The sequence below is a fragment of the Pseudonaja textilis genome, chromosome 2 (genome assembly GCF_049901715.1).
Source record: "Pseudonaja textilis isolate UNSWEBS1 chromosome 2, rPseTex1.2, whole genome shotgun sequence".
Classification (NCBI taxonomy): domain Eukaryota; kingdom Metazoa; phylum Chordata; class Lepidosauria; order Squamata; family Elapidae; genus Pseudonaja; species Pseudonaja textilis.
This window is the reverse complement of record NC_141991.1, coordinates 227,472,321-227,486,494: the sequence shown is the minus strand read 5'-3', so window position 1 is coordinate 227,486,494 and position 14,174 is coordinate 227,472,321. Positions and strand designations below refer to the sequence as shown.

At 35.1% G+C, this 14,174-nt stretch overlaps 1 protein-coding gene across 5 annotated transcripts in view; it reads left to right on the top strand.

The window, feature by feature from the left end:
• PIK3R1 (phosphoinositide-3-kinase regulatory subunit 1) overlaps positions 1 to 14,174 on the top strand; it is a 62,223-nt gene that overhangs the window by 27,211 nt on the left and 20,838 nt on the right. For 3 of the 5 annotated variants that reach the window (XM_026717444.2, XM_087927206.1, XM_026717453.2), the window contains exons 3-7: positions 6,611 to 6,703; positions 8,856 to 8,930; positions 10,133 to 10,264; positions 11,208 to 11,409; positions 11,532 to 11,608. In XM_026717444.2, the coding sequence (XP_026573229.1) occupies positions 6,611 to 6,703; positions 8,856 to 8,930; positions 10,133 to 10,264; positions 11,208 to 11,409; positions 11,532 to 11,608 (579 nt within the window). Of the gene's footprint in view, positions 1 to 3,050; positions 3,474 to 6,610; positions 6,704 to 8,855; positions 8,931 to 10,132; positions 10,265 to 10,746; positions 10,808 to 11,207; positions 11,410 to 11,531; positions 11,609 to 14,174 lie in introns of those variants that run through there. The other 2 variants (XM_087927207.1, XM_087927209.1) reach the window with 2 other exon arrangements.

The following is a 14,174-nucleotide window of genomic DNA, read 5'->3' as shown; positions in this document are numbered from 1 at the left end:
AAAACTAGATTCAAAATTAACAAGCATTTCTTATGAGAATCATTAAAAGAAAGCACTAAAATCGTTAAGCAAATCCATTTTCCCAATGGATGTCCTGTCCCCCGTTCCCCCCCCCCCAAAAAAAAACCCTGGAAGTAAATACTGCCAACTCACTTTCCAAGTTTCTAGCCCAAACTGGATCTTTATAATCTTTTAACAATGCAGATTTTGTTCCATTGTGGAACAAAAAAATATGTGAATATATGAAGATAATAAAGGGATGTTTCTAAATACACTATATCATGAGTAAAAAGGAGCCAAAATGTCTCCTCCATACATTTAAGCTTTATGTAAAATGTGAAGTGCCTGTTTTGGTCTTTCAGCTTTTCAATATCCTGAGAATATCTTTTCAAATTAAATCGTTCTGTGCCAGATTTCTAAAAGGGTTTTTTGCCAATTTCTTTAAAATAACTTTATTTATTTCTTCTTTAAAATAAAACATCTTGTATACAACATATATAATAATCAAAATAGAATTTTACTTAACTTCATTTGTAAATATGGTCATTTATTTCTTTGGAATGTCATTATATATAATGCTTTCATTTGCATACCTATTTTTGTTCCTTGTTTTTTCTCCTCTGCCTTTTAAAAATGACATTTAAAAAAAATTGGGAGGGAGAATAGGAGCCATGAACAAGAGATGGACGGAACATAATGATAACTATAATTTTTGAATGTCAAGGAATTGTGAATGTAGAGTTATATAAAAGCAATTACTGCAGGAACCCATTTGCGCTTGGCAGAGCAACTTCTGACAGATTATAGGAAAGTACATGTGTGCACACTTCGTTATTTGATTGTTTTAGGAGAGTGTTATTTGAATAGGCAGATGAACATATTGAAGCTTATCTGCTGATAATAGAACTTACTGGGAATGTAAAAAACTGGAACATTGTCTATTTAGAAATCTTTAAATCTTACTAGGTAAAGTAAATTACAAATTTTGAATCAGAATAATTAAGAATATACTGATTGATTTATTACATTTCTAACTTCTAGAAATATTGGATAGTTCTAAATGTCTGAGCAGGTTTTTTTCTTTCTTTTAAACATAGTCAGATAATCTTGGAAAAATGTATTCTAGTTTCCAGTGGAGGTGCGTATACTTATTTCAAGGTAAGAAGAAAGTAAAAAGGCTCTTTCTTAACTCTTGAGTTTCTTGTCCATCCATTATCGAGTTATAGGGTATATTGTCTCTTCTCTGACCATTATTTTGTCAATGTCTCTGCCCAGGATCTTTCCCACACACCATTATTAGTAATAACTAGCAGATCAGAAGGAATTCTGGCAGTGTCAACTATTGAAGGCTCACTGTTGATTCCAGGGACCACAGATCCAAACCTTGTTTGAAGATGTCGCACAGTCTGGCTTTTTAACAAAAATATTTATGTTCATGGTATGTTACATACACCCACATACACAATTGCCCTGGGAAGCTCATCATATTTATTTATTACTTTAGTTCTTCCAAAATGCATATTACATCTTCTTGTTATTATTTTTCTTTTGGGATTTTTATAAAAGAAATCTAGTAGAAAAAAGTGTCATAACTTTTGCGAATGAAAATGCTACTTCATACGCAGTTTATAGAGTAGCAGCACATAACAGATATTTTCACTCATATCGTATTGGGGGGAAAAAGAGGTTCCAGTTGGAGCCAATAAAAAACATCTGTTGCCTTATTTATAGCACCCATTTCCAAGAAGTAAATTCTTTAGCGCATGAAAAACTGGATGACAGCTCATAATTCATAATGTTACCACAGCCTAATCTGATAGTACATCATGTACAAAACTCCTCCCTATCATACAGACAATATCACTTCCTTTTAACACGAGATACTATGCTGCATATTAAATTGATAGCCTACATATTTTGGAGCGCTCATTATAATAATTAAAGAAAATACAGGGCACTAATATTGTACTGTTGCAAAAAGTTGACTCAAAATCAGGAATTCTCTATTGGAAGATGCATTTTATTAGCATGTCGCTACTGTATTTTGTCAGAAATCAAATTTTCTTTCATTCCCAAATCTGTTTGCTTTATATTATACTGATTCTAATTTAAAATGTTTGCTAAATCAGGGAGCACTTCACACACTCTGATGATTGGCTCTGAAAAAGGAAATTTTGAAACAAAGGTATGTATACCTTTGTACTAGCATGGAATGGAATATCCTTTATAAAATGGAGTCAATCCAAAAAATAAAGTATCATTCAAATCAAGACTGGGTTCAGGTTTTATTGGTAACAGAATGGAAGTGTTTTGTATTAAACTTCTCATCCCTCTTACCTAAGCATATTTGTTACAATCGTAGAGAAAGTTATATTACTGAATCCCTGTTGAATCATTGGGTACAAATCTTATCTATGTTCTTGAGAAGCTTTAATTTCCTTCTGAAGCACAATCTCATCTTTCTCCTTGGTCATCATCATTTTCCAGATTAAGTAAACCTGAGCATCTTTTCAGTTGTATATTTAGCTGAAAGTGGCTGGCTATGGAAGTCTAGTTTGTGTTTGTACAGCATGAACCTTGACTATAAAATTCACATATCTGAGTCATTTTATCTATATGATAACAATCTTTTGAGCAGATACATAATAATTCCTTTCCCCGGAGTACTCCTGCAACACAAAATGTTTTGCACAAGTCTCTGAACATAAAAGAATGATTCGGCTTTGGAGGTAAATCATAATATTTGTCTCCTGTATACCTTCTACTAAATGAATCTCTTTTTTCCATGCTATGTCTGATTACAAGGCAGATTAAGTTATAAATTATATTATATCCACTTTCATGCTTCCTCAAGCAGTAATGAAAAGTTTGAGAACTTGCAGAGCCAATTTTCTAGCTTTAGTTTTCCATGCACCTTTGCCAGGTAATAACTTTGAAGATCTCTTTTTACTGAGAACTCCTCCAAAATGTGCAGCTGTGTGCTGGTTTCATCTTGCAGTTTGTAACTATGTTGGCAGTGTTTAAATACAAAGTATGTTGTCAGCTCACACGTTGTCATTGCTAAATGTTGTTCAGGCCTGTCTCCGTTAGTGAAAGGGGAGAGCTTGTAGATTGGAGGAATCCCAATCTCTTTTTAATTTGATTGGTTACAACGGTGACGAGATAAAAATAGAACTAGCATTTCTGCCTTATCGTTAAACCTGGGATAAATGTTTAATGACCAGTGAAGAAGGCTCAGTGGGACACTTTCAGTGGCTTGTACGTTTTGGAGACTATACGGCTTAAAATAAAACCGAAGAATGTGCTTTTTCATGTGGGAAAAACTAAGATGATTACTTTAAGTAAAAAATTGATACTGGATTGTAGCAAAGAAATCTGTAAAATTGTTCAGATTCTTAAGAGTGGACTTGGGTCTCCAAATCTCTGGGCAGTTTTACAACGCACTTCAAAACAGAAGATAGTTTTAAAGTCAGGTACTGGTTGATGACTACTTGTTATGTTTTGTTTTATTTTGTGCATGATCATTACAGATTGCATGTTGGCATTAATATAGTATCTTGATAATGTCTTAGTTGTAGGCTAGTTTAGTTAGTTATATTCCTAACCTATTTCTTTTTATGGTTTGGTTTGATTTATAGATATTCCTCAACTTAATGACCATAATGGAGCCTACCCATTAAAGTCATAAATCAGGATGGCCATAAAATGGATCACCCCATATGACTGATCAAATTTTATGACCTTTTTGCAGCAATTGTTAAGAAAATCCATTGTTCACTATGAGCTAATTTTGCTGGAAACTAGAACTTAATGCTGTTTTTCAGCAAAAATTGAATAGAACATGGTCACATGGCCAATGGGACATTGCAGGCAGTTGTAAATGTGGGCCAGTTGCCAAGCACCCAAAATGCAGTTACATATCCTGGGGGCGACCATTGGGACTCAGAACCTGGTCTTAAGTACCCATGGGGAGGTCTCATTACTTTGGTCATTAGGCAACCTGTACTCCTTGGTTTTGCTTAGTTCTAATTATATTTTGATACATGATAATTTTCTGCTCTATTGTTTCTCATCCATATTCAAAGCTTGTTTCGACATTGATAGGTGGATTATTAAACTTCATTCCAATTTGTTACCATGTGTTTGCAGCATCATTTTAAAAAGTAAAAGCATCATGACTAAATCTGGCCTTTTTTGTAAGTCATGTAAAATGATATTTTGGACTAAGAATATTTAATTTAATTTGGAATGCAAATGTTTCCTGATTTTTTTTTCTTAACCTAAATGAGGACAAAAAGTTTGATTTCCCCACCACCGCCATCAAAGGTGGAAAGTTAATGTTGACAGTCCCAACTGTAGTATATGAGTAGTCCTTGACTTACAACCACAATTGAGCCCAACATTTCTGTTGCTAAGCAAGACAGTAGTTAAGCGACTTCTACCCCATTTTATGATCCTTTTGCCATGGTTGTGAAGCAAATCACTGCAGTTGTTCATTGAATAATGCAGTTGTTAAACAAATCTGGGTTCTGTCATTGATTTTGCTTCTTGTAAACTAGCACGAACGGTGACCACATGAGCCCGGGACAGTGCAAACGTCATAAATATATGCCCGTTGCCAAGTGCCTGAATTTTGAACATGTGATGGTGGGGATACTGCATTGATCATTAGTGTGGAAAACATTCATAAATCACTTTTTTCAATGCCATTGTAACTTGAAATGATCATTAATCAAATGGATGTAAGTCGAGGTCCACTTTTAATGGTATAGGAAGTTTATACAAAAGCTTTGCAACTGGAAGATGTTCCTTAAAAAAAAATTAAAGTGTGTTGAAATGTCCTTTTTTGGTATGATAATAATTCGTTCATTATGTGTTTAATTACTATGAGTAGAATCTACTAGGATGTTTTTTCCCTGTAAGCAGTTTCTGTAAAAGAAATTAGTTCCTTTTGGGTCCCAAATTCTCTGAATTGGAAAAGTGAAGCGTATTTAATGAACTGCAGGGCACAGAGACAAAGAAGTCTTTCATTTCATTTCAGTCTAGTACTGATGTTGTTACCTAGTTTGGGTAATGAAATACCTGCAAGGAAACAACCAGAGAGCACCATTTATTCCTTATTTGAACCCTGACCTACAATTACACTTTATTGGTACCTTTCGTTTCCATCCAATTTCAATTAATTTTAATAAAACTTATTGGAATGTTGAACTGGATGAGGGGGAAAAGCAAAAAGCAAATGCAAGAAAGAAAATCCTAGTTGTCCTAGATGAGTTGCATTTTAAATAACAATATTTCATCTAAAACATAGATTCATTTCCAGGAACATTACAAACAAATGACTTGGAAGAAAAGATGCCCTATTTCCTTCCCTCATTAAAGTATTGTTTTTAAAATCTTGCTTTCTTTGCAGGAAATTAGAAAGACTTTAATTAAATTGTCTAGCACATTAAGGTTATCATAATATGTGCACATTTAGAAACAAGCCCCACTAAGCGTTGGATTTATATCCAAATAAATACAAATTGGATAGCACTTGACATATTTCAGAGCTCAGCTTTCTATTTGTTGTAGCATCCAGATTGATTGCAAAAATATTCCTAAGCTTGAATCATTTAGTTTTGCTAATGGCATTATATTATGAAGTTTATTTTTATAAAGACACACACACACACACACAGAGAGGGATGTATGTATGGATATATGTATTTGTATGTGTGTATACACACACACATATACATAAATGTACAGAGAGAGAATGAGAATTTATCTCCTGTATTTCTTTCAAAATGTTTGCTTTAAAATCTCACTGCATTAATGGTTCATACAGAAATCACTAGCTAGTTAGGACTGCAGAAAAAATAATTACTACCAACCTCCCTTCCATCGAGGACCTGTATATTGCATGAGTCAAAAAGAGGGCTGTGAAAATACTTACAGATCCCTCACATCCCGGACATAAACTGTTTCAACTCCTTCCCTCAAAATGACGCTATAGAGCACTGCACACCAGAACAACTAGACACAAAAACAGTTTTTTCCCGAAAGCCATCACTCTGCTAAACAAATAATTCCCTCAACACTGTTCAACTATTTACAAAGTGTACACTACTATTACTGTTAATCTTCTCATCACTCCTTATCACCTATCTCCTCCCACTTGTGATTGTAGGACTGTAACTTTATTGCTTGTATCCGTACGATTTATATTGACTGTTTCCTAGTATGATTTGATTGTTGAGTGTATCCTATGACTATCATTAAGTGTCATACCTTATGATTGTCGACTCTTGACGAATGAATCTTTCTTTTATGTATATTGAAAGTATTTACACCAAGACAAATTCCTTGTGTATCCAATCACACTTGTCCAATAAAAGAATTCTAATTCTAACATAGGAATGCTCACTTCATGCTACCACTAATTTGTGTATAATTTGATTTAAATATGAACTTTGATGTATATGAAGAACTGAAGAAAAAAATACAAGTGCAGTTGATAAAGGGAAATTGTTCGGTATTTTAAACAATCAGGTGCATTATATCTCAGTCTTTTTAGAAATTTCAAGCATAGCTGAATTTTATTTGTTTTTGTTTGTTTGTTTTACAGTTTTTACGCTTTCAGATCTTTGTGAGCAGTTTTCCCCTCCAGAAAGTGCACCACCTCTTCTTGTGAAATTAGTGGAAGCTATTGAAAGAAAAGGTATGAATAGGGTAGAATATATTAACATATCTAACAACATTTTCCTAAAACAGCTAAGAAACAGACATAAAATTGAAAACAATGTACTTTGCATAATTGAAGCAAATTATTTTGACTTAGACAAAATAATTAGTTTGACAAAAAAATCTATTTTATAAAGTTCATCTAAGTTGCCTCACATTTATTTCCTTAAGAATGGTGTAAACAGGCAAAATACACAACAGGGAAGTAGTTCCTATGCCTAAGAATTATTCTCCCTCCTTCTGCCCCCCCCCCCTCCAATTGTATCTTCAAGACAATGTTGTCTTCTGGTGACTATCTAGACTAGTCCCTGCATGTTTCGTGGCAAGGTTTTTCAACAATGGTTTGCCATTGCTTCCTTCCTAGGACTCAGACAGAAGAACTGGCTCAAGAGCATCCAGCCCCTTCATGCCTAAGGCAGGATTTTAGAACTCATGGTCTCAGTTTCTAGCCTTAACCACTGCACCAGACTGTTTCCTCTACCAAATTATTTCACTTTATCTCTTCTTACCTTGATTTAAAACTTGCTGTGATAAGTTTTTCAATTGATGCTGAAGTTTTAAAAAAACAATTTTCGCTATTGGTGATGGTGCAAAGGTGGAAGGGAGTTGGATGAAATTTCTTAGCATTGTGCTTGCTACGCACAACTTCTCTTGCGTGGGCCAAGTGTTAAATGGCAACAACCTCAAATACTTCCTTTGATAAGAAAATAGTACTTGTGTTACCTTCAACACATACAACACGTGCCTGATTTTGTTTTACATTGAACTAAGCATTCACTCCCAACTTGCCCTAGGTTTTCTCTATTTCCAAATGCATTCCATATAAAAAAAGGTGTATGAAAAAATGTATAGATTTTTTTTTTTTTGCAGACAGTTATTTCTGAAAAAATCGACTCTGCTTTTCAGACTCCAGCTGTATAAAGTACAGGAATGGCAATCGTGATACCAGAGTACTGTGACCATTGTCAATGTGATGGTTGCAAAATTAGGAGGGGGTGGTGATTCCATCATAATCTTGAGTGGTCACTAAACGAAGCAGTTGATAAGAGGACTGCCAGTGCTGCTGTAGTTACAAAATTATGAATGGAGGCTAATTGGGGCAGAAAAAAATATCACTGAAAGCACAGTCTTGATAATTTCAAATAATGAGATTGCTGCCTAATGCAAAATGTATTACATTTATTCCTTTTCCTTTATTTGGCAGCTCAAGGCAGCGTTCTCACTATTTCCATTTTCTACCATAGAAACTAGTCAGGGTATTTGGCAGTAGGAGTGATTGGCTCAAAATTGGCCTTTCTGCATGTCATAGCATGCAGAATTAAGGGTCCTACATTACCTAGGTCAGAAGTCCCCAACCCTTCTGGCTCCACGGAAGGGCAATAGCAGCAGTGGAGATGGAGGAGAGGAAGCGATTCTTTTGTACATAACCTAGTTCCCCCACATTTGTGCAAATGAAGCTTTGCGTGCTCACTCGCCATGGACTGGTACTGGGCCATGGACCAGGGGGCCCCTGACATACGAGATCAGATGCTCCTCCTTCTCTTTCATTATTATGATGCTATAAATAGTTCTTTAAAAATTAAAATAAGCTACAGGAGACCCTAAATCAGGGGTGTCGAACTCGGTGTCACTTGACATATCGGGACTTTTTCCCCCTTCACTAAACTGGCTGTGGGTATGGCCAGAGTGTGACATATCCAGCCTGTGAGCTGGGAGTTTGACAGCCCTACCCTAAATAAAATCAAAACCTACTATTATAGTAGAAAATACCTACCTTTCCGTTCTAACTGAACTACAGTATTATTATAATAATTAGAACCTTTAAGTTGTAACTTAAGATCCTCAGCACTCCTTTTAGGAACACATAAGCTTAACACATAAGGTTTGGTTTGGTTGTTTTATAGTCTTGATGTTTTGGCCTTTCTCAAGTTAGGATTTTGGATATAAAATTAGATTAATAATGTTACACAGTCAAGAGTTTGCAAGAGTGCCATACTGTTTCTGCAAAGGAAAGATAGCGAACATAATTATACAAGAACATGGAGGAAATATAAACAACCAAAGGCTACAGGAAATTTTCAGCATCACAAAACTTAATGCATTCTGTTTTTCTTAATTCTTTTTTTAAGGTCTGGAATGTTCGTCATTGTATAAGTCACAAGGGTCAAGCAGCAGTGTTGAATTAAGACAGATTATTGAGTGTGGTAAGCACAACTATTTTCAAAAATCAAACTGGATAATCATTTAAGATCAATGTAATTTGTTTTCAGATAGCAACGCCATTTATTACATTTAAATTCCATTATGTGAGATATATCAAATACTGTGGCAGAAATAGTATTTGAAATAGTGGTAGAAGGAACTCTCATTACATGGGCTAAGGAAGTGAGGGAAAGGGATACTTGTTATTGATGACATTCCAGTAAATTGAAAAGTAGATCATAAGAGATCCAATCATAGAATATTTGAAAATACCACTATCCTTACCAATAAATTATAGTTTGCCTCTGTCATCTGTATATCGGGGAACTCAGTCACAGTAACAACACATCAGCATTACAAATGTCTCTGCAAGCAGTAGAAAAAGTTCAAGACATACCCAAAAGTTCCCACTGTCACCTACTATACAGGAAGTCCTCAACAACCACAATTGGGACCAAAATTTTCATCCTAAATTGTTACAGTCGTAAATCAAGTTGGATCCTGTTGTCTGACAATTTTTATTAAATGAATCCAGCTAATCCTATGGCTGTTTTTTGCTTTTAAAAAATCCACAAAATCACAGTCACGTGACTGCAGGCCATTGCAACTGATCACAAATGCGAGTTCGTTATCAAGCATCTGAATTTCAGTCATGTGGCTGCGGGATGGGATGATGGTCATAAGTGGGAGTACAGATTGTAAGTCACTTTTTCAGAGGTGGTTGTAATTTCTGTTGGTCATTAAATAAACAGTATAAATTGAAGACTGCCTGTAGTAGCATTTTACCGAGAGGGGATGAAAAGAAAAATGCTGCAAAAGGTAGTATTTATACAGGATTCCCTTCCTAGAAATAATTCTTGTGAGAGTTAAATGCAGATATTGTTCAACACTGCTTGTGTGGGATGGGCAAAGGAATGGACATCACAACACAAACTTTTGTACTTGTGTCATGAGGTCATACCCAACATTTGGATAAAACCTCCAGTTGCTATAGATCAGGAATGGGCAATTAATTTTCCCAAGGAGCCATATGAGAAACTGAGATTGATATAGAGGGTCTCTGTCCCGACCTCTGCCAGACAGGGACAGCTGAAGGCCGTAAAATGCCCAGATCTTATCATTCATTTAAATATACTTCCCTGAGTGAAGTAAAGCTCTTTGCAAAATGTAGTGCATAACATGTTTGTGTCTCTGTGTTTTTTAGAGGTTTCTTCAGTTGATTTTGAGGAAATTGAACTTCACATTTTAACAGATGCATTGAAGAGGTACTTTCTAGACTTGCCAAATCCTGTCATTCCAGCATCTGTTTACAATGAAATGATTTCTGTTGCACAAGGTATGTTTATAAATGTTACTTTTGGTAGAGTTGGATGTTTGAGGATCCTTATTTCTGCAGAGCATGCTCATTATGCAATGTTCATGTCATTGTATCAGACATGGCATCTACATAATTACATCATTGTATGAATGTTATTTTAGTTTGTTATGGTATGCTGCTGATGAGTTTTGTTTCTTTTTCCAACATAATAATGTAAAAGCACATTATAATAGCTTCTTCCATTACATGATACGCATAAATTGGGATTATATGCAGCTGACCTTGTTCTCTGGCATGCATACCTGTAAAACCCACAATTGAAAATGTATGTGTACATTTTAAAAACCTCATGTACAAAATAGATCTTAGTGTTAAGAACTCCATGTAACTTGGCGAGGATATTATTTGTTCAAACACTGGTTAACCAATCAAGGATTCGTATGTAGAAAGAGCTAATTGTTAACCTTTTATCTGTATGCACAAGGTAAATGTATTAGCTAGACATGATTCTGAAGTCCATTTGCAATTTGGGATGCAGTACAATAAAGACTTAGAGATAAGGTCTGTCTCTTCATTATGAATTCAGACTGTATTTAACCTTTTCAGTTTTCAAATTCAGTTGCTCATTATGGGGACAGGATACAACTTTCAAAGTTAGAATTGCGTTCTTGAGCCTTATCTGCTACATCTCAGAAATTACCTAGTCACGTGAGGAGAAGGGCAGATTTCTGCCAGCATTAACTTTTAGTGGTTTTCATCTAATTATAGTTCAGTTTCAATTTGACTTTGATGTAATTGATTTTTTCCCATCCACGCTTCTTTAATTTTTCATTGTTGTAAGGAAAAGTATTTTAGTTTACATTAAAGGGATTGATGTCTTCTTGCAAAATTGATGCTTTTCCATGGCTGTTTTGAACAATTGCTGGTGATCTTAAATTGACAAGGATTTTTTTTTTTCCAGAAGTACAGAACTCAGAAGAATATGCTCAAGCTTTGAAAAGACTCATCAGATCTCCCAACATACCTCAACAGTATTGGCTCACACTCCAGTATCTCCTTAAACATCTCTCTAAACTTTGCCAAGTCTCTACCAAAAACTCTTTAAATGCAAAATCTCTGGCTGAAATTTTTAGCCTTTTGCTGTTCAGATCTCCAGTAGCCAGGTAAGATACATGTTCCTGAATCTCGATAATTATAAATTTTTCTTCAATGATAATCATAAATTTTTCCCTACAAATCTTTTTTATTTTACACATGGTGATTTTTCTTGTTGTTTTTTTTACAGCTCTGACAGTGAACAACATATAAAAATATTGGAAGTGTTAATTACAAGTGAATTGAATGAGAGACAACCTGCACCAGGTAAGAAAACATGTATTTTGGAAACTTTTTGAAGTCGGTGTCTTTATCTTCTTTTGTAACCAATGAATCCTACATTTGATGAAGTTTATGTCAGATGGGATGTGTTTGAAAAATAATATATTTATTTGCAGCGTGATCTTTTTTTGCTAATATTTGATATTGTTTTGTGTATCACTTTTTTACTTGATACACAGTAAAGATTTCTTCGCTTATTTGAACAGTTAGGTGGTTGTCATAGTGTGCAGAAAGGAAATAGTAAGGTCTTTACTGAAAGTTGTTTTTCTCATAATAGTAGCAGCAAGTGCATCTTGGCACAAGATAGTTCACAGCTGTAGCACATAACCCTCTATAAGCTATGTGGAGAATAAAAACTGCCCGCCAGGTATCTGTGGGGTGTGTTGGACTGTGTCCAATGGTAAAGCCATTTCTTATGGCATGTAAAGATTGTATATTTCCTGCTAGTGTGGTTTAGATTTATCATCCAAATACAATTTGTGTGTGGATATATCCCAAAGTCAACAACATGGTCTTTATTAGTTGTTTCACAATAATGTTGTAATGAATATGTGTTTTCCCATGGATGTGGCTTTAAACAAATTGTCATAAATTTTTATTCTGTACTTGAGAACACAACAGTAACTGCTACTGGTAGTAAACTACATATTTGGTGTAACACTCTGAGTAGTAATGTAAGTTGGATTCAAATAACTTCTTTTGACTTGAACTTCCTAGATAGTCATGCAAAAGCTATAAAGTTTTTCCAATGCCATCATAAGGCTGTTGTTTTTGCACACTGGCAAAGAACTTGCTTAAGTTAGGGTTAACAATTGATATTCTAAGTCCTCTGAATACTAATCCTTATATAACTCTAATAGCACCACTCAAAGATACATAGGGGGAACATCAGCATATTTGGCAAACCCTTCAGTTTATAAAAGTTCATATAACCAGGGAGAGGCACATACCCAGAGGTGTAGAAGAGCAGATATATTATGAGATGTTTCAAATGATTGCACACTGCAGGTTCTTGTCAGTGGTTTCTTCAGTTTTACATTTTTGTTACTGATTTCCTTAAATCTATTGGTCAGACAGGTACAGCCAATTTCAGTAAAAACATTTATATATGATATAGTAGATTCCTTTTGACACAAATGTAATGCATAGAAAACCTACTGAATGAATTCAGTTTAGCGGACGATGCCACATTTCATGGCATAAAGGTATATCTGATTTTTTTTTTTTTTGAGCTTCAAACATAAATGTTCCTTTATTACATTTACTTGTTTTCAGAATGATTTTCTTCAGAACAGGATTTTGATTGATTTTAGAGAACAATGGTATTTTGATCGTTACAAATTGTAAATAATTTCTCTCTCTATCTAGATATTTGTGTTGCAGATTCTAATAGTGGCCTATAATTTCTAGAGAAATCATTGGGATTATTTTAATGGTATATGCAAAGTAAATACAACCTTTTTATTAACTAAACAAAAATTCTTGATTAATTTGGCAGCTTGTTTTTAATAACGCTAACAATATAGGTGGTAATAAAATTGCAGATGCCACATATAGTTCAGGTAAGGATTGTATGTTGCTATAATAGCAATAGAACTTAGACTTATATACTGCTTCATAGTGCTTTACAGCCCTCTCTAAGTGGTTTACAGGGTCAGCATATTGCCCCCAACAATCTGGGTCGTTTTGTTGACCTTGGAAGGATGGAAAGCTGAGTCAATCTTTTTTTTAATTTTTTATTTATTTATTCATTTATTTTTATTTGTCAATTGCTTACAAGATAATAGGTATAAGTAAAAACATAGTTTTGAATACATGGATACATATAAGAAAAATTAAAATATATATATATATAAAAGAAACAATAGGACAGGGACGGTAGGCACATTGGTGCGCTTATGCACGCCCCCTACAGACCTCTTAGGAAAGGGGTGAGGTCAATAGTAGACAGTCTAAGGCAGTAGTTCCCAAACTTTTTCAGTCCACCGTCCCCTTGGTGCTACAAACTCATCCTCAGTGCCACCCACCCAGGAGCGAGATTCAAATTTCTGTGGGCGTGGCCTAATTTGAGGGTGTGGTTTGCTGGTAACATGATTGGGTGGGCATGGCTTGCTGGTCACATGACTGGTGGCGTGGCTTGCTGGTCACATGACTGGGTGAGCGTGGTTTGGTGACTGGCAAACCAAATACAAGTGGTCCTCACTTAATGGCTGGTTGCTTAGCAAGTGTTCTAATTTATGACGGGCTTCCCCAGAACCACTTGACCTGTTTTTGGAGTTTTGACAGCCATTCACACACATACACATACTCCCTTCCAATCCTGCTGGAGCAGGTCATTGGACTAGAACAGGCAAAGCATCTCTGATTAGATTCTAGTAGTGAATAAAATCTAATCAGAGATGCTTTGCCGATTCTTGTTGATTTGTTTTATTTGTATTTCTTTATTTTATGTTGCTGAATTGCATTGACATGTGTGTCCCTTCTTGTGCACCACCCAGAAGCTTTTGTGATTCTTTGCATCAAAAATTACCAACCTCTGGCTTTGTTCTAC